Source organism: Vanacampus margaritifer, chromosome 15 (assembly GCF_051991255.1).
Source record: "Vanacampus margaritifer isolate UIUO_Vmar chromosome 15, RoL_Vmar_1.0, whole genome shotgun sequence".
Classification (NCBI taxonomy): domain Eukaryota; kingdom Metazoa; phylum Chordata; class Actinopteri; order Syngnathiformes; family Syngnathidae; genus Vanacampus; species Vanacampus margaritifer.
This window is the reverse complement of record NC_135446.1, coordinates 4,374,880-4,395,386: the sequence shown is the minus strand read 5'-3', so window position 1 is coordinate 4,395,386 and position 20,507 is coordinate 4,374,880. Positions and strand designations below refer to the sequence as shown.

The 20,507-nt window shown below is 42.9% G+C and overlaps 1 protein-coding gene across 7 annotated transcripts in view; it reads right to left on the bottom strand.

Annotated features, from left to right (window-relative positions):
* The window catches only part of sox5 (SRY-box transcription factor 5), a 93,897-nt gene that overhangs the window by 37,133 nt on the left and 36,257 nt on the right, over positions 1–20,507 (bottom strand). For 4 of the 7 annotated variants that reach the window (XM_077545488.1, XM_077545489.1, XM_077545493.1 and 1 more), the window contains exons 4-7: positions 16,451–16,537; positions 11,623–11,795; positions 9,977–10,045; positions 813–939 (exon numbers count right to left, since the gene is read on the bottom strand). In XM_077545488.1, coding sequence (XP_077401614.1) covers positions 813–939; positions 9,977–10,045; positions 11,623–11,795; positions 16,451–16,537 — 456 coding nt within the window. The remainder of the gene's footprint in view (positions 1–812; positions 940–9,976; positions 10,046–11,622; positions 11,796–16,450; positions 16,538–20,507) is intronic. The other 3 variants (XM_077545490.1, XM_077545492.1, XM_077545495.1) reach the window with 3 other exon arrangements.

Genomic DNA, 20,507 nt, shown 5'->3' with positions numbered 1-20,507 from the left:
TGTCAGTTTTGCGGTCAACTTGAATTGGTAGTGACACGTAAACAGCTTGAAGCAAGCACACTTTGCTTCAGACTGTGAATCTTCACTCATTGAAGGTGGGTGTGGAATGTATCCCTCCCATCCCCACAATAAATGTGGGTTCACTATAATGTGTGCTGCATAAGCATGAGGATCTTCAACTTCAAACGTCCAGTAAGAATTGGCAAAATCTGCAAGCCCACCGCATCTTTCGTGGGTAGCTCTAATTAAAAGGAAGCAAACTTGTTTGGGAAGCTGTGAAATTCTGAAATTCATTTATTTTTGGGTGGGGGCACATCCTATTTGTGTCCGTGTTTATTTTTTGTGTTTGCTAGATGGCAAATGCATCCCTGGCTTCCACGCTTGTGCATGTGTGGGCAGCGTTGGAAAGCCGTTATGGCTGCGGCTCGTGTTAATGTGAGGAGAACCTGGGGCAGGTCACATTACCAGCCCCTCCCCTCTCTAAACCGAACCCCTCATGGAGCATTTTATTCCCAGCATCTCCTGGCAAGTGCCCACTTGTCTCTCCTTGTCTCTCTCCTTGTTTCTCTCTGTCTCTCTCTCTGTCTCTCTCTCTCTTTATCGTGGTAAACAACACATTGACACACAGCCGGAGCGTGAGCGCCCCCCAAAAAGTCATGTAGCTTTTATAAATCAAAAAATAGAAGACAAACGATTGAAGCCAAGAGAAGGAATGAGGGAGATAAACAAATGAGGTCTACAGCATACACTTTCAAACAACATGAACTTTTCAGAGTTTTCTTTCATTATGTGTGTATATTGATGGCACTCACTGCAGCCCGGTTTGTAGTTGAAGCCGGAAGGCATGAGGAAGCCCTGCTGGGCCGCCGCTGCCGCCAGGGTCCTCTGGTCCGGAGGAAATACGGGAATCATCAGTGGCGGTAGTTGGCCCTGGACCTGCTGAGGGTGGGGGTGTGTGGGGGAGGGGAGTTAAAAAGAGGGGGAAAATGATTGGTTCATCAACGCATACTTTAGACCAATCACATTTTGTAGGAGTATCATGGGAAATGATCTAATTGCACTTCATTGTTCCCAAAATTGACATTTATTACTTATTTATTTACTTCAGGCTCATATAGATCATTGACATATGGAACACACAGACACTTTCTGGAGTGTGGACAGTTCCTAGCAGCTGGCCATTTCCTTGTATTTAAAAGATGATGTTCCCCCATTGAACCCCGCCACACACACTCGCACGCGCCGACGTATCCATATCGGCGCACTCTTCGGCAGACAGCCATGCGGCTTCACAAGGTTTTTCGTGGTATTTTAAAAGGAGAAGCGCAGAAGAAGAAGAAAAACTCCTGTCTTTGGCAGAGGAGCCAAAAGAGAGCGAAAGAGAAGAGACGGGGGAGTCAGAAAAAGAGAGAGAAGTAGGAGACAGATGGTTGCACAAAGCAGCGCGCTGCCAAAAACAACGCACAAAGGCTCGTGTGTGTGTCTGTGTGTGTGTGTCTGTGTGTATGTGTGTGTGTGTGTGTGTGTGTGTGTGTGATGGACGGACGTACAGTTTGAGACGGGAGAAAGGTGACAGAGGGACGACAAAAAAAGATGCAAGCTGCTTCGATGGGGAGAATAGGACAAATAGCAGAAATGGATTCTCACGTTGCTCACTTCTAAAATGTGAAAGTGGAATAGAAACACTCTTTCTAATCGTTTCCATCATCAAAATGATGTTTGGCCTTCAATGAGTAAACGGAAGCCATTTTGCTCTGAGGTGATTTGACCTTTGACTGCCCTCCTCCGCAGTGACATCCCTGAATAGGATAATAGGCAGGTAAAAGCCGTCTGATGGGGAAATTGGATGTGAAATAGCGGCACAATCATAAAGATGTGCCGCAGAATCATCCAGTCACATTTGAGTGATTGTTGAGGAGTAAAACACTCACTTTTACCTGCGTGTGTGTGGCTACAGTATATTCTGTGTGTGTGTGTGTGTCATCCCTCACTTCTTCCTCCCGTGTGTCGGCATGCCAGCAGCACTGTAATCAAACTATCCCGGCCCAGGGGAATAGTGCTCTCTTCAAGCAGCTCCTGTTTACACTCTCCCTCTCCCCCCAAAATAAAAAACAATAATTACACCAGCATTTTTTGGTTACCCATAAACCACGCGTTAGAAAGCGAGAGGCGTTCCAGCGCGGCGCTCGGACAGGCCCCCCGCAGGGACGAATCACAGGCACAACAGTTCCGCTTTGCCTTTCAGGCCTAATTGGACATATGCTGGAGCGGAGCTGGCTTGGGAGACGAACGCGCCATAGGGAGGAGGAGATAGGAGACAAGGAGACACACACATGAGTGACTGACATCCACGTGGGTTTTTTTCTTTTCATTTCAAATGAAAATATCGCATAAGATCCTTAATAGCGCTCTCGGGTTCTCGGCGCTATCGCCATCCTCTTTCATTGAAACACACACGTGAAAAAAAATAAAATAAAAGACAGCATACAATAGGCAGACATGAATAACCCAACAACGCTGGTGCACAATGCATGTGATTCTCCACAATGGAAGCGAAAGATCAAGCATTTGAGAGGAGAGAATAATTCCCAAGCCATATGTTGCTGTAATAATAGTCGACTTAACAGCTGCTGGGCTGCTCAGTGGCACCGCACACAAGGCAAAGTCAGGCGGGTCAAGAACCCCCGGATGCCGGATGAGATTAACTATTGGGACTTCTTCCCTATTTGGGATTGGACTCCATTTACAGTTCTCCCACCTTAAACTCACACAAGCTCACAATTTGAAATACAGAAGGGTGCAATCTATTAGAGCAACTACTGACTAAATAATTGATTGATTAAAAGGAGCGTCCCAAGACTCCCCCTTGCATTCCGTCTCATTTAGGATCTTTAAAATGAGTAATCAGTGTTTTCTAATCTTGAGTGAGACATGGCACGCATTTGGCATAAAATTCTCAAAAGTGTCACAGAACATATGCTGAAAGACACCAATTAATCATCTGCATTTAGTATTTCAAATGGCTACGCTGCCTTTTAGCATGTACAGTATGTTGATGTTCTTGTACAGCCTCTGTGTGTTGCTAATGAAACTAATCTGTCCAGGAACTTTAGCCATCAGTAGTGCTGGCTGATTTTGTTTGGGTCATGTTATTCGATCATGATTGATAATTTTTTTTATAGTATTGATGGTTTCCGTAATTGTGAAAGTATAGTGAGGGTGTTAGGAGGTAGATTCGGTTGCCTCCAATGGAGTGCCCAGGTACCAAATGCTCGGCTCGTCATTTAGAAGTTGTGGAACAAGAGGGAAATGATTCTCCCCGAAAGCGAGACCCGAGACTTTGACAGAAAGGAAACAGGATGCTTGTTTGAGAAAGTGAGGCCACATCTATCAGACAATCTCCACATCTCGGTATATAAAGGAAGACGCACATCTGAAAACAGCGGGCACTTTGGGGAATAGCACTCTCCTCGGCTTCTCTTTCACATCAGTCCCAAAGTGAACATGAAAACCTTACAATACTACAGACAAAACATCACACCGCCGCTTCTGTCGTCATTGAGAATGAGGAGCTTTTAATCTTGCCAAGCCCTCCTCCACATCCAAAAGCCATCAAACAAACACAACTCGTCTGAAAGAAATACAAATGGACAAATGAGAGCCCCGTCAAGAGAAAGCATCTCTAATCAGCGCTAAATGTTTGCAAAGAAAAGAGTATCTGGAAAGCAAGTGAGAAGTTTCACAGGGCCACGGAGGACAGGAGGAATCGTCCTGGCGAGAGAAAGTTCTCAGCGTCAGAGAACAGAATGAACAAGAGAGGGAGAAGGCGGTGCGGCGCGGGGAGCAAGAGTTGAGAATAATTGGCAGCGAGCGGAGACTGCGTTCACCACGCGCCAGGCGGCACAGCTTGAACTTAAAGCGCCGTCACGGCATAATGAAGATGTGGCCGCTAATTAACATATGGGGTGCGAAACAGGTTGGTTGGCACGCGGTGCGCTTCCCCAAAAAATTTAACTCCAAGGTAAAGTTATTATTTGGGAGTAATTAGCTCTGTGAAGTTAATGCGCTGAACAATAGCTGCCAGCGCCACACAATATGGCCCGCATCTGAGCTTGTGAAAAAAATAAAAAATAAAGCCCCCGCTTAAGTGCCAGTCCCTCAGCTAAAATCTGTTGGCAGCCATATGCTGCGGCAATTAATGTAAGACCTGGATGACCTTTAGCTGAACAGGGTAGAGAACCAATAATTAATTTGAAGCAAGAGAGCTTCTAATATCGCTCCATTAACTTGCCATGTATGGACCACGATGGGCCAGTCTGCTGCGACATGGCCGTCGATTGCACCTACATTGACAGACCTTGTAATTGATGAATTTAACAGACCTTGTTAGTTCCGCAACGGTCCATTCATCCACTTTCTATGCTGCCCTAGGTCATACTTGAAGATCGTTTTGGATGTTTCTAGGCTTCACTTTCATAAGATGTACGTCATTGGAGATTGGATCAGTTGGAAAAATGTGATTCTACCCACGTGAAAAAAAACGTATATGCTATTATAAATCGATATAAGTCCTACTGGACTTCAAAGTTTGTTTTTCACAGGGAATAAATTGCAGGTTATCAAAATGTCAGAATCTCTAATGTCATTTAGGGCAAGAACTGCAATGGAGATAATAGCCAGGCTGTCTCATTTAATTGGGTACAAAGTAGAGGGTCAGGAATCGGTAACAGTAGATGAATGACTTAAGTCCCAGGTACCTTTCCTAAGGCCCAAAAGGGAGAAGGCATGCTCCCAAGTTCCTTGTCTGAATGTCTGAAATGTTGGAATTTTGGACAATCCTATGCTTCACACAGTACGAAAAATGTGATGGCCTCAACTTTTTGTGTAGATTCATTGTCAGAAACAGGTGTGGCATCTTAATTGCAGGACTCCAAGGCTCCTTTTCTAGGGCCAAAAAGTTACATGTTATAAGCCATTGTACCCTTAAAGCCAAAACACGATCAGATCATAGTACAGTCATGATATGTAATCTTCTACAAGTCAATGCTTCATACATGTTACATGACTGTGTCCAATTAACATGTCAATAAGACTGGATGAGTTTGGATTCAACCTATTGCGCAAGTGACAAGACATCATAATCCTTTTTGAGACTGCTTATCCTAGCTGACTTTGGACAAGCCACCCCAGCCAATCACAATGGACATATGGAGTCTTCAGTTTAGCTTAGATGCATATTTTTGTAAGGTGGGAGGAAGCTGGACAAGTGCGGTTTGGAAACCCCAAAGTCTGGACTGAAAGCAAATGTGCAGACCATTCATCCAACACATTGTACCTCAAAAGAGAGAAGACAAAATCTGTTGGGAAAACCCAAATTGCACCAGTCGCTGTTTAATGGAGGAGATTAAACAATTATCCAGGCGATTAGGTTAGCTGTTCTAGTTTGAGCGTTCCGGTGTGTGCGGTACGTGTGAAAATGAATGAAAGCCTTTGCTGAGCTTGTGACTGCACCAGGTAGGTCAAGTGATTGAGTTAGCAACGCGGGTTAGACTTAATGGACAGCTTGTTAGCCGCTGTCGCCGGCGCGTCTGGCCTCCCTTAAACCAGTCAAAGCATCAGGTGGCTTTACTCATTTGACCATTTTTTTCCCTCCTCTCCTCCCTCTGCCCCCCATTACGCATTCTTGTCTTGCCTCTCAAGCGGTGAGCGAGCGTGCTTGATGAGATGAAAGACGAGGGGAAGTTGAGACGCACTAAACCGACAGTTTTGCTTTGGTGACTCTTGGATTCATTAGCCGCCGAGACGACCGCGTCGCCTCATCCTTGTGTTTCAATACACTGTTGGCTTCTATTCTTTGCGCTCGCAACATAAACCCCAGACGCTCCGCAGGTGAGCTCCTTTCATCCCCGCAGCGCTTCCCAGCAAGGCGGTCACCGGGGGGAGCCTCGCAGACAAGTTGCCTAATTAGAACGAGAGAAGACGAGAGGCAACATGCTCACCCTTTCCAACTTAACAAGGAGGCCCCTGGCAGGGGGTGTGGAAAGGAGCATGTGTGTCTCCATGCGCACACATGGTCATGTTTTGACCTGAGAATAATTTGTCTTGCATCGTCCTAGAATGGAAGGATCAGTAACCCCCCCCCGCCGTTACTTAAGCTTGGGGATGAATCTAGATTGTGTTTAAGATTAGTGGAATGAGGGGACAAGGGGACATTTATGGATACACGCATGTCGAGTTGGATTTTAAAAACCACGGTTTAGTTAGCCTAAAGCCGTAAATTCACAACCTTATGGGATTAGGTATTAGGTATATAGGTTACGACTGCCCCAAAATAGGAGTTTTGACGTTACGAGATGTCACTTGGCCAAAGATGTGATTCATTAAGTGACAAATATTTGCCTAGGCTCAAAAATACTTGGGAACCATCTAGACCTAAAAATCTCACCTGGACCTCTTTGGCCTTGGAAAACACCACACAGTCCAATAACGGAATTTAGCCTTACTTCCACTTCAGAACGTTCGGGTATAAGGAGGGGGGTAGGGACTTACACAGGAACCGTCCTCTCAGCCGTCCCGCTTGTGGCTGTGTCTCCACTGCGGAGTACGGCCCATTTTGCGACGTCGCGAGTTTCGATTCACACGTACTCATCCGTGACGTCACCCAAGCACGGCGTGGTGAAAATTAGAACAACAACGAGGAAGGAAGAAAATTTGTGGTGGTTGCCGTTTTTTTCTGCTTTTTATTTTCGTTTACTTGGCGTGGATGGATTATTTGAGTAGGAGGAGACTCCGTCTAGATGAAGAATTAGAAAACCCTAACAGTAGAGTGAAACGGAAAAAGGCAAAGGATTATTAGGACAATTGTTTAGACAGAATGAACTTCCTTGTGTGATCTTAACATTCTGTTTACTCCCCTTGTCATTTAAGGCTTTGGTACGGTGGGTCAAAAATGACCCGCCGTACCAAAGCCTTAAAATAAAGCAACATTGTTGAATTTTAAATCGAAAATCTATTTTACATGATGAAACAACCTGGTATTGATCAATTCAAGTCTATTTAATTTTTTAAAAATAATTTGGTATTCATTTTTATCATGTATTTTTTGTTACATAATACAAAAAGATGATCACCAGTGACCATTATTGCACTTTATTTGGCGGCTTAACACAAGGGTTAAGCCGCGAATGCATCATATCACGCATGAAGGTAAGATCATTTTAATTAATTAATTAATTTTTAGCCAATCAGCGCCAGAGCCTGATCAGGAGTTTATCTGGCCGGCGGAGTACCTTCCCTCGAGTCAAACCTCCGCTCGTCCCCGTAAATTCCTGTAAATGTGGCCCGGTTGGGAAGGCTCCTGCAGTGGCGCCGCGCACATACAGGGCTGGCCCCGTAAAGCTACCCCTAAGTTCCAGCGGTGGAAACGGGCCTATTGTACCTAGAGGGGCTGCAATTGACCTTGGCTTTACTCTTATTTCCGACGGTGTTTGTATAATGGCTCATTAGCAATGCTAATTCCAGGTAAGAATCAATTAGTCAAAACAGTTCATCGCTGCCTTCTGGATACTAATGAGCACTTATACAATGAGCACGTGCGTTGAGTTGCAAAGTAAGCGGTGCGGTTGGATCCTGTTCGATGGCCTACATAGTTGACACGCATGTAGTATGTTCGATTGTAAAAAAAAATTGACAGAAAAAAGTCAACTGCAAGCGAGGACAATAAATAATTTGTCCTCCTTTCACTAAGATGTGTGCCACTCTCCTCTCTTTTTCATGAGCTTGATCATTCGTTTCATTTCATCACCTCGTCCAAGTGGACGCTTGAAAGCATTCTTCACGGGCCTTTGGGGGTTTAGGGCCTAACAAAGCCAACTCACACACACATGCGCACTACAAACAGAAAGAGACACAAGAAGGGACAGCTGAACTCGGCCTCGTTAGGGGGAAATGCAATCACAAGGGGCTTTACATACAGACACAAAACACGCACACACACCCCAACATAGTGAACCTGGTGCCCTTGCTCTGGCAGGCCATTGTATTGTGGGATTGCGCCCACAATCTCTTCATGAATGATTAAGCAGCACATTTTCTCTACCAACTCTTTGATGCCCAGCGCCCGTTTGATCATCGCGCATCGTTTTTTAGATACGTACAATTCACGCCATCACGGATGCCCCTACAGCTGCCCCCTCCTCCCCGCACCATGTGAGAAGCTATTGTTGGGGGGGGGGGGGGTTCAGCGGAGAGACGCTTGTTTGGGAAAAGGTTGCAAAGTCATGGGAAAAGAGCGCTTTGTCTCGGCGGGGTCGTGAGGGAGTGAATCATGAGCGGACGTGTTTACAGCTCCACACACACAGCTGCGGCAAATGCACACATACGCGCGCGCGCAATCCAGAACACACAGACACGTCTTCACTAACAACGCACTTGCAAGACGCAAAAAAGGGAGGACAATGTAGAATTGAACTCACACAAAGCAAATAAACACAGCTGCTTTACACCAAAAACGCACACACAAACGCTATCACAAGGCCCCTTATCACGCAAACTGTGTATGGCCGACTCACGGGGGAGGCGTTGAGAGGGGTTGCGCATGCATGTGTGTGTGCTCCGTCTTGGACGGGGCATCTCGGTGATACAAAGCGGGCCTTTCTCAGCTCAAAATTCAGTGTCATCTGCCTTTAGAAAGGCCCAGCCTATTAGTTCCGAGCCACCTGGGCCAACATAGAGGATCCACTGTCGCACCCAAAAAGGACAATACTTCCATTTTTCAAGCCCGTTTAGCTCAGTCCAGCCTGGATTTGTGCAACACTGCTGCATCTGGCCCGTTGCACACCAAGAGAGCAACGTGGATGACACGTGAAAATGTCGCATGGGTTCATGAGGACATTAGCGACGAGTTTTGCTGTAATTGAATCACTTGGTTGATGTGACGGCCAATCAAAATACTATGGAGTATCATATGTTAATACATTTTTTATCTACTTCCCATCAAGTCTCATCTATACCTGTGGCTAAAAAAGTAAAGCATGGAGAGCTTCTGTCAACAAAATGCAGTCAATAAATAGGTCGATCACTGCTAACAGTCTCTCAAATATGCACATTCAGTTTGTTTATCGCCTGTTTGCTTTTTTTTGTATGATTACAACAAAGCTACAATCCTGTTTGTTTCCTGACAATGGTGCAATATTGTTTGTTAAAAAAAAGTAAAAAACAGTTTAGTACATTGTTGCTTCCCAATGAGAACATCATGGGTCACAGTTTTTCTATTGCAGCGCCTTGGTGTATGAGGGTCAATCACTGACATATAGTGGTAGGAAGAACATTTACGTGGACTTTCACTAGGTAGCAGAGGTTCCAGTTAACCTGTTGCCATTCATACTACACAATAAATGCTATGTGTAGAACTACACAAATTTCACACTGAGTAATTTTGGAACAATCTGATACTTTTTGCAACATTTCTGTTTGTAAAACTCTGTAAAACACATGCCTTGGCTCGGTAAAGGTTAATAATTACTGCTCACATATTCCCTCTAGGTAATACAGTTGATCTGGCTTTTCTTTCCTCCATTCTTCCCCTACACAAAGATGTTTACTTTGTCACAAATAGCCTGACATAATACCGACGTGACATTTCATCTCCTTGGCATGTGGCTGTTTATTACGAGAAGAAAAGAGGCATTGTGTGAAGAAAAAGCAACAAGTGGTGATGATCTCTTGCCACCCTTTTAGTACCACGACTCATCAGTTACCCGCAAAAAGGGTTGCCATATAAGTTCACTTGCAGACTGAAAATGCTGAATCGCCCCTCCAATTTGGCTGGAAACTACAAAATGGCCTTGCAAGTACATGCACACACTTGTGCTGACAGGCACGTTATGAAACGTACATAAACCACCACCTACATGACCACGCACGCAAACACACACAGAAAGCATCAACGCACGGCACATGCTCAAAGCGACCTCACCTGGATTTGCTGCTGCAGGAGGTTGATTTTGTGCTGCTGCTGTAGGAGCTGCTGCTGTTGCCGGGCAATCTGAAGACAAAAACGGCACATTATTCGAATATAGAGAATATAGACTAAACTATTCGTGTGCATTTACGGGGTGCAAGCAGTGCGACATGTGCGCAGATCTGGGGGGAGGCAATGAAATATTTAGAACGGATCTCATCTGGTTTCAACTCGCAGCTAAAGGGTCAGCGCTGTTGCATCGACATACTTAGGGACCATCTGCCATAATTGTAATGGCAGTAACATCTCAATTTACAGCAAAACATTGTAGCTAGTTGTTTGTATATTCCTTTTTGGTCATCGTTCCTTGCATGTTGTCTGTCAATAACCCTTTCAGAACTACTACCTACTTCAGTGACAGGAATATAATTTATTTTATTGGCCATAGAAAGTTAAAAGCTGAAATGATAGTACATACACACTACATTCTCACACAACCGGCGTCGGTTGCCATGTATGCCTGCGAGTCATTGTTTTGGTCACAGGTGATTTTTGTTCCCGCTGTGAGTGCATTGCGTCTAGTTTACCGTGCGAAGCCAGCTTCCCGGCAGCTCAAAGCGCAACAAACAAGGGGAAACCCGTCTTTCCATTCAAATACCTGGCAGAGTCTCGCCTGGCAGCGTGTTTGTCTCACTTGCAGCCGCTCCAGCACGACGTACCCTAAGCTCACTCATGCACCCTGTTTCTGTTTTGGTTGCCAGCAGCGCATGTCTGTGGTTGTAAGTGCAGAGAATCATTTGTGAACTTATCTAGTCTGGGATTTTTCTAGAGAAACACTGAAAAATGCACTTATGTGTGTGTTGCATTTTTTCTTCTTCCTGTAGCCAGCATAGTGATGGAAGATTCCAGATTGGAGTGGAGCTACTAGTTGACAAGCTGGTAACTACTAGTGACCAACATAAATTACACTAAGTTGTTAGGGCATAAGATATTTTGTTTGGAGGACCAAAAGTACCAAAATTAAAAAATGAATAAATAAATACATTAATAAATAAATTAGTGAATAAAAGTGAAAATAAAAATGGATATAAAAAACTACAATTGAAAAATTTATTACAAAAAATATTAATGGAAATACAAACAACACACACACACACACACACACACACACATATATATATATATATAAAACGACAGGCAGTTTGCAATTGTCCCCCTCATAGTTTTTATTTCCATTTCTATTTTTTATTTCCATTTTTTTTTTAATTCCATTTTTTAATAAAAAAAAAATATATATATTTTCCCAGTTTTGGTCCTCATTTTTCTGGTTCTAATTTTCTGGTTGTCAAACTGCATCTTCACTGTTTGTGTGTGTTTAATCTGTGTGTACTGGTGCTTTGCTGAGAATCTCCAACTTCCCCTCCATGATTAGTGGCCCTGGTCCCCGACTTCACCCACCAATCGGTGGCAAGCAAAAGGGCCTGATAATCAATGAGATCCCATTAATTTCACTGGCTGCACTGATTATGACCGCTGCGTTGAAAAGGGACCTTTAGAGCTGGCTGGCTCCATGTACAGTACCGCTTATTCATTTGCAGACAGCCAGGAAAATGTGGGCGATAACAGTGTTTCCCAGCTATTGTTGTAAAATGATTGTGTACCTGGTCCTGCTGCTGCTTGGCCAGCTCCATCTGCTGCCTCTGTTTCTCCATCTGCGAGGCGGCCAGCTTCTTTTGCTCCTCGTGGGCCGCCAGGAGCTGCTCCCTCAGGCTGCTCAGCTGGCCAATCATGCCCATCAGTTGCCGCTCTTTCTCCGCCAGGCTGTCCGGGGTACCTGTGTACAAGGGGGTTGATTGTAATCGTTGGAAGTAACTCAAGGCTTGAACTTGAAGGAAGGATGCACATTTTTGTTTTCTCTCTGTCAACAAAAAAAAAGGGTTTAGTTTGTGGAGAATAGAAATACGACGCATGGATGTCTTCTATCCGGAGGCCAGAGAGGATTGTGGGAGTCGGGTCAGAAAGGGCAAGGAACAACAAAGTAGTGTAAAGCTATCTGTGGCTTGTTGGTCCGTCTAATATACGACCGCTTAGGGGCTCGGGGTCCCTTCCACGGAAGGTGTGTTGTAAAACCACATGTTGACTCTTTTTTTTTTTCTGTGATTACTGCAGAGCACATACACCAATGTTTTTATTGCTTCATTTACTTAACGTGGAAACATTTGTCAACAGGTTAAACAAACTAGAAATTAGCTCCAGTCTAACAACAACAAAAATGATTCTTTGAACATTTTTGACAAAGAACGGTAGGTAGCTCTTCAGACTTGTGCGTGTGTGTGAGAGAGAGGGAAAGAAAGTGTGTCTGGTCTGTGTTTACCCTGCAGTCAACCCGCCTTCTGCTCACATTTAGCATGGCCTGACCTTTAACCCCTCAGATCCTGACATACCATCTCCATTACAGACACACAATGACACACATACACGACTACGTTTCCAAACACAGCCTCGCACGAGGCCTAAATCATTCGACAGGATGTAGTTAAGGAGAAGCTCAATCAGTGGCGGCTCCTTCACTTTAAGCTTTACTATAGACACACTACGCATGTGTGTGTGTGACCACTACAATCACCCATTGTTCCTCAGCTGCTACCTTAAAGAAGTCCGCATTCCTGCACCAGTCAAACCAGATGACGGCCAGAGAAAAGGGGGAGTAAGAACACAAGCTCACAGAGGGGTGAAAAGAAGACAGAGGAATCGAGGTGAAGACAATGTGCTACACGGAACCTGACCCGGCCTTTGACCACTACAGGAAGGTGAGAGTCGTCCATTTGTCCTCCCGGCTGGTAGTCACCCCCCCAATCCAGCCATCCAGCTACCTCTCCTTCCCTCACTCCATCACTCCGCCGACAATGAACAATAAAGGCAACTGTCGGGAGCGCTGGCTGCTGGAAAAATAAACAGGCCGCTGTCCTAACACACAGACCCACCTTTGTAAAGCCAGAAAGAGAGAAACGTGTGTGTGTGTCGCCCAAGCTGACCAAGACAAGAAAGGGTCCAGTGTTAAAAAACGTTGGCCTGTTCAAGTAGAAGGGGGGGGGGTGGGGGGAGTAAAGTGAGAGGGGATAACTTAAAGGGTAGAAGGGGGGGTTGGGTTGTAAAGGTGAAATGATGGATCAAAGGAGGCTTTCTTGTCTCGGGGGGGTCAAATACACACACACACACACACACACACACACGCACACACACACACACACATACACACACACACACACACTTCCATGCACAAATGCAAACACGCCTAAATCGAGTGCGCACAAACAGTGCGGATGTGGGTGCCGAGGTGTAAGAGCATTCCTTTTTTAAAAGGGTGTGAAGATGAAGCTGCTTTTCTTTCTTCCCCTCATCAGATGCGAAGCTTTAATCAGTAAACCAGAGCAGACGGAGAGACAAAGACCCCCCCCACCCCTCTTTCCTCAAACTTCTACGACAACCTCCTCCTCACATCAACCTTGTTTCTTCAGCTGCTGAGAGGAAGAATCGATCAATGGATTCTCCCCTCCGTGCCGTGATTATTACAGCCCGAGTCGGCCTCAAACTCTCAAGATAATTAAGCAATTTACAACAATGCCATGCTTGTCGCTCCGTTTCGCGGGCTAATTAATGGCCGAGAGCCCCATCCCACCCACGAAGAAGGAGAGGGGCCAAGACGGAAGCAGAAAGGTCCACAAAGTCTGGAAGATTATTAGCAAGTATATTCACGTGAAGGAAGCAAGCCGGTTAGTGTAAATAAGTGCATTACGCTGATTAGTTTGATTGAAGTGTTTACTCCATGCTGGAGTCTAACTTGATTTTACCATTGACGAAGCTTGATACAATTTGCTTGCCTACATGTTGGTTGGGCACAAAAAAACTTTCTTAATTTCATCTAATTTTTTACTTTTCCAAAAACTGTTTTAACCACCAAGGTATGACACTCACTAATGAAAAGATTCAAATATATTGTATTCACAAAACTAACAAATTGTTAATTTGTTCATTTAACTTATTCTTGTATATAAGGCAATTGAATATATCACAACCATAACAGTTTATTGTGGGGGCTAAGCTACAGATACACCCGTAATAAGTGACAGGAGACAATTTCAAATAAAAACAAGAACACATGTTTAAAGTATGCAGTACAGTAGACACTATAAAGCATTGCAAAGTTTTTTGGGCGGCCTCCCGAGACTACTCTCCACATCACGCCCATGTTTATTGCGGTCGACAATATGTCACCAACGCACAGAGATACTACTTTAAACAGGCCAACTGACTAATGACATGACTGAAGACACCTGTGACGCTAATTAGAAGACACACCTTGGTTGACATCCCTATGCTAGCCCCGATGGAGCTATATATAACTAATAGACATATGTCCAGGTCTGTTTCATGAGTTGTTTGTATTTGACCAGAACCAGAATTCAAACGCAAAGTCAGGTTTTCATTGGTTAACTTTCATAACACTTTTATATATTTTAATATTATATTTCAGTTCTTTCCCAGTGTGTTTATCAACATTTTGTCCATGTAAATAAATACAAGTTTTGTTACATAACTAGGGATAGACCTATAATCAGCCAGGCCGATTATCAGCGCCAATATTGGGCAATTTGACGAGTATCGGTATCTGCCTTTTTTTTTTTTTTTATCTGAAAGCAGATAAAAAGTAAATCTCAAACCATTTTAGTCTCAGGGAACTATTTATTATTTTTTTTAGTTAACTCAATAAGAGATACCGCTGACCCTGGGAACCTTCTGAACCTGAAATGTGAAAGTTTAAGATTTCAGGTAATTTGAAATTATGGAAAACAATATTTACTGTAGAAAACTATAGAGAGGTATGGTGTTGTTTTAGATTCCATTTAACTTTTTAGGACATACTGATGACATTAGGAGCTCCTTGAACATTTTGTTAAAAATTTAAAAGGATTTTGTCTAAGATATAAAAAAAAAACACTTCTACATTTCGAAAAATCTGAAAAATAGTTCAATAAACATGCTTTAAGCCATTACAACATAGTCAAGATTGGCATTTGTATTTATTTATTTTTAAATGACACCAATATCTTTTCCCCCCTTTTTACTGAAAATGAATACAGTATAGACTCCAAATATCTGTTATCGGCCTCATTGACTACTAATAATTGGCATCGGTATCAGCCATGAAAAAAACATATTGGTCTATTTCTAGTTATAACTATCCATAAAGTGCAATTTGGGTCTTCGATCAAAAGTTATGCTTCTTCAATGCAAGCGCAAGCAATGCAAATTCACTCGTATGGACTCGTGATTTTGCCCACAGCTGTTGGTGTGCAAGCGCGAGGCAAGACGCCCCCAACTCGGAAATGTCAGCTTAGTGGGGAGCTGGGGAAAAAAAAGAAGGGAGGTTTGATCAATGAAGCACACCCCGACGATGGCGCTCTGCGAGGCTCTTTGATTACATATCTCGCTTCCTAATGAAGCGCTGACGCCGGCAAACGTTTCTCTTTTTATATTTGTCTTTGGCTCCTGCATATTATATTGTCACCTTTCCACCTTTTGGTTGACTCAGCCTGGTGCTCTCATGGTTGATCAAGAAAGTTGGATAGGTTCAAAATGTCTCTTTACTACAGATGGGCCTTATTCAAATATGTACACATTTGTTCCGGACTCCCAACATTTTGTGTCTAGTTTTTGTAACTTTGCACAGAAACACATATCCATATAGGAGCAATGGGGCAGTGATTCATGCCCTTATAAATGCAAGGGAGTGAGGTGCATGTCCTTATGTGGGTATGAGAGAATGTGTCATGCCCTTATAAGGCAAAAGAGGTCTTTAAAGGCCTTGAATAAACAAGAATGGGTGATCATTATCATATTTAATCATATTATATGAATTATTTTTATATCCTTATATGAGCATAGGCTTCATATAGCAATTGATCGGTCTTGACCTTCAGAATATTTAATCATATTATATGAATTATTTTTATATCCTTATATGAGCATAGGCTTCATATAGCAATTGATCGGTCTTGACCTTCAGAATAGGTGTCTTGTCCTTATATGGTCACAGGAAAAGTATGCATCTCTTGACATTTGGTTGACACAGGAACTATTTCTATGACCATAATATGGGTGCAAAGATGAGCACGAAGGCAACAGGAAGATTGTCATAATAAGGTCATGGGAAGAAATGTGTTTAATGTCTTTCAGGTTGTTCACACTAATTGCAATTATTTGGGATGCAAAAGGATTTATAAAACAGGCCTTCATTCAAAAAGGTTTCTGGGAAATTTGAGGACAAAAAAATATTGTTGCACTCAGTTAAAGTGAAAGAAAAAAAGACTATTTATTGCTTGTTCCGCCATTTGTATGTTCTCAAAAGTCCTCATGGCTTATGTGAGTAATGAGTCAGTTTTTCATAACTGATGTTGGGTGTGAATGAAGTCGTGAGATGTCACCTACCTTTTATTTCGCCAATGTGCCCTGAGCCCATGGCCAAAAGTTTGTCCTTCCAGTCCTTTGACAAGAGCCTCTCAATGCTGGGAGCTTCTGTTCACGGCGACCAAGGACACAGGGGAGAGAGGGAGAGGGAGATTTAGTTGGCGGGCCAATATGACAATAAAGCACCTTTAAAGTCCATTTACTGTAATAAAGGCTGCAGCGGCTCAGCCTAATGGCCGCATCAGCAGGAGCAGACTGAGCGAGAGCCAGAGAGAAAGGACAGGAGAGGGACGCTGATAATCGAGCGAGAGGAAATCCGAGGAACAAAAACAAGTACGCGAGAGGGGGGAAATAAGGGAAAAGAGCGGAGCGAGCCGGCGCAAGACAAAGCGAGAGACAAGTGGAGCGCGCAGGGAGAGGAAGTGCGAGAGGCTTTTTGCCTCTCACCTGCTGCTAGAGAATCATTAGCCCTGTGGGCCCTGAGACAAGGAGGCCCTTAATGCACCCGCCACAATGGACACATTATCAGCCGGCGCTTTGTTTCTCTCGCTTACGTGAGCGCCTCCACACGCACGCACGCTAGCACGCGCTAAAACGATCCCACGCCGACATGGATGCTTACTGAAAAAGATCGCATCCCAAATTCAAAGCTCAGGTCTTGTGGAAGGAAATATAAGGGAGATAAATCAATGTCCAGCACTAGTTGAATGTAAAAATTGCCCCCCAAAAGTTTGGGCTCTCCTAAGTGAAGTACTCACTGTACACACATATTAGAGTTGTGCTGCGTTGCATCATGAATATAGTGAGCGCTGGGACAAAGGAGAAGTGCTGCAAATGTTATTTACCGGGAGCCATCTGCACTTGGGATGCAAGGTCTTAGCACCGAGGGAGGTTTTCAACACTGCGGGGTGTGGGGAGGGAGAGAGGGAGATTAACCCTGTCAGACAACGCAAACGCACACACACGCACACACACACACACGCACACACACACACACACACACACACACACACACACACACACACACACGCCAATGCACAAACAGCCACAAAACAAACAAACACCCTCTTATATGCTATATACGACTGCGCCATGCTCACAGATGAGGCAAAAGTTTGTTTGGTTTCGGATTATTCCTGACAGATGTAAGGAGGGAAACATCTTTGTCTTGCTGTTTCTGCCACAGCCAAATTCTTACTCAATTTTCCATTTTTGGGTGTGACCTAGGCCATGTTGGCCATAAGGCAAGGACGCCTCAATATCCACATAAATGACAAAAGTCCATTTATGGCAGGTGTGGGCAAACTCGGTCCTCGAGGGCCGCAGTCCTGCAAGTTTTGGATGTTTCCCTTCTCCAACACAGCTGATATATGATCAGCTCATCAGCAAGCTCTGCATAAGCCTGATAACGATCCTGTTTATTAGAATCAGCTTGTGTTGGAAATTTATTTCTCATATGGATTTGTTTCATTTGTTTTAACTTGATTTTTTTTCAATTTGTTATAGCTTCAATAACCCTCACTTAACTGAGCTGCAGTATTATTTCAAAATTGTTTTATTGTGCAGTCTTTCTTCAAACCTCTTTTTTTCCCCATCAAATTAAACGTGAGAATCAACCAAAAAGGTCATTAGGCATGGCATGAATTGTTTGCCTATGCTCTTGAAGTAGCACAACTAATCGACCAATTAAAAAGTAATCACTTATCGAATGAATCAACTATTTTGATAATCAATCATTTAGAGATGTAATAATTGTCCAAAAATGTCAAATTTTTGTAGTCCTCCATGATAGCATGATTGATGAAAATGAGATATTTGCAAACATCTGCTTTACTTTGGAAAACAATCAATAATTATTGATGATTCATTTTCTGACATTATTTACATTTTCTTCATTGCCTATTTGGATTATCCTGTTTTTCAATAAAGGGATGGAAATTAAGTTTTCTTAAAGCCAGATTCATTGATTAATTGAAAAAAAAAAAGATTATTTTAATAATTGTTTGTAACTTGCACCGCTTACACCAATTTTTTTTAAATTTTGCAGTAATTATTAAGCATGTTGAAAGTATTTGGAGGATGTAACAGTAATCCTCGTATAAAGTTGGCTATTTTATTGCAATGATATGTCCGGAAGCTGTTCTATAGCTTTTGAACGATACACAGCCAACTTGTATGCATCTTACCCAAACATATGACAATACAAGCTCTGCTTACACACACACACGCACAGATGCACTGGAGGTGTCCTACATACTGTAGCAAGCAAGCTCTCCAGAGGCCTGAATCAGCTCCTTCCCCGCGACTTAGTCGAGCGTTAGCGCACAACGGACCAGCTTTTCACAGACGGTGAAAGGATCAATTGGGAACTTCCTGCCACTGACTCACTCATTTTTTTCTTTACCCGCTTCATCCCTGGCTCTCGTCTGTCCTTGACTTTTCACGATTGAGCCACAGCAAACGGATTCTTCAGAGCGATACATGCGATACATGAGAGGGAGAAGGAGTGCCTTGCCATGTTTCCCTCCCTCTCTGACAGCTGTCTCAGCATCACCCCAACAGGTGCTATTAGCCCCAGTGCTCCCTGTTCGGCCCCCCACTCCCTCCCTCAACAATGACAGAGGCTTTTAAGCCAGAGAGCTTTGACAAGTGAGAGGGAACAACAAATGGCAGCCCGTTTGCCCCTCGCTCTCTCTCTGCCTCTCTTGTCTCCATCTCTAGTTAGTATTTTTATTTATTAACAGGGCTGCAGCCATTGTCCCAAGTGACAGGCCGGGGACCACTTTAACTATTCATAAAAAGCTCTCGCAGAGGATGGCAAAAAATGGAAAGAAGACAGGAAGAGAAGAGTCGAGGAGGCACGTCGTAGCCTTCACAGATGTTGATTGATGATGCGCACTCACACTCGGCACGGAATGACCCCAAGCCGACCCCCTCGATAAACACAATCCAAAAATGGACACACGTACATTACGTGTGTGCGTGCACAAGAACTGAAACTGTGACCTCCTTGTCCACTCTGCTTGCTTGTTTTCATATCTGCTGGATGACCAGTCCATTTACTGCTAACGACGTCGCCAACTAACTTGTTTGTCTGGTTGGTTTATTGAACATATAAACATAGAAAAACATAAATGATTGGGAGTTGCATGAAAGCAGTGAGCAACCATACTGTATTGTTCATTATTACAGTGTGTAATATTTCATTTCATACCCTTAAGTTTTGTTTCATTTCAATTTTTAAACTGTGTTTATAACTTTTCAACATGTTTTTAAAAAAAATATTATTAAATGAGCTTGTTTCAGGAACCATATAATGTTTTTAATGATAAAATGTCATTAGTTTATTAACTTTATTTAATGTGATTTTTGTTTTTAATGAATTAATTAAATGAATGTGACAGTTGTGTGAAAGCGCATCAAACAGTCACAACCAACACTTTCCAGGAACCATAATATAAGAATAATTTGTTTTAAATATATTTTACATGATTTCATTTTGATTGATTTAAAAAACATTTTAACTCTCAATGAAATTACATTAATTTATGTATTCAATTTTAAATTTGGAATTTTATTTTTTTTTTATTTAAGTTGCATGAAAAAAACAAAACAAATGCAGTTACCAGATATTTTCAATTAATTTAATTTGATACATTTGCCACTTTATTTCACATTGTATTTCATTTTAGGCTCGAATTGAACTCAACAGTTGCATGAAAACAGAGCAACCGCTGTTATATATATATATATATATAAAATAAAAAATAACGAAGAAGTTACATTTGCTGGACATGAATACATTGGAAGCAAACTATATATATATATATATATATATATATATATATATATATATATATATATATATATTAAGGCTCTTTAATGCATTAATCTAGATTAATTAATTGCACACAAATTAGTGCGTTAAAAAAAATAACGCAAAAAGGGTACCCGTAGGCGGCAGAGGCAGCACAGCCAGCAGAGCAAGGCGAACTTATTTGGACCTATATCTCCCAGAGACGTTATTTTGAAGGTTCTATTCTTTTCAATGTACATCTTTCACCTCGCAACCCCCGCG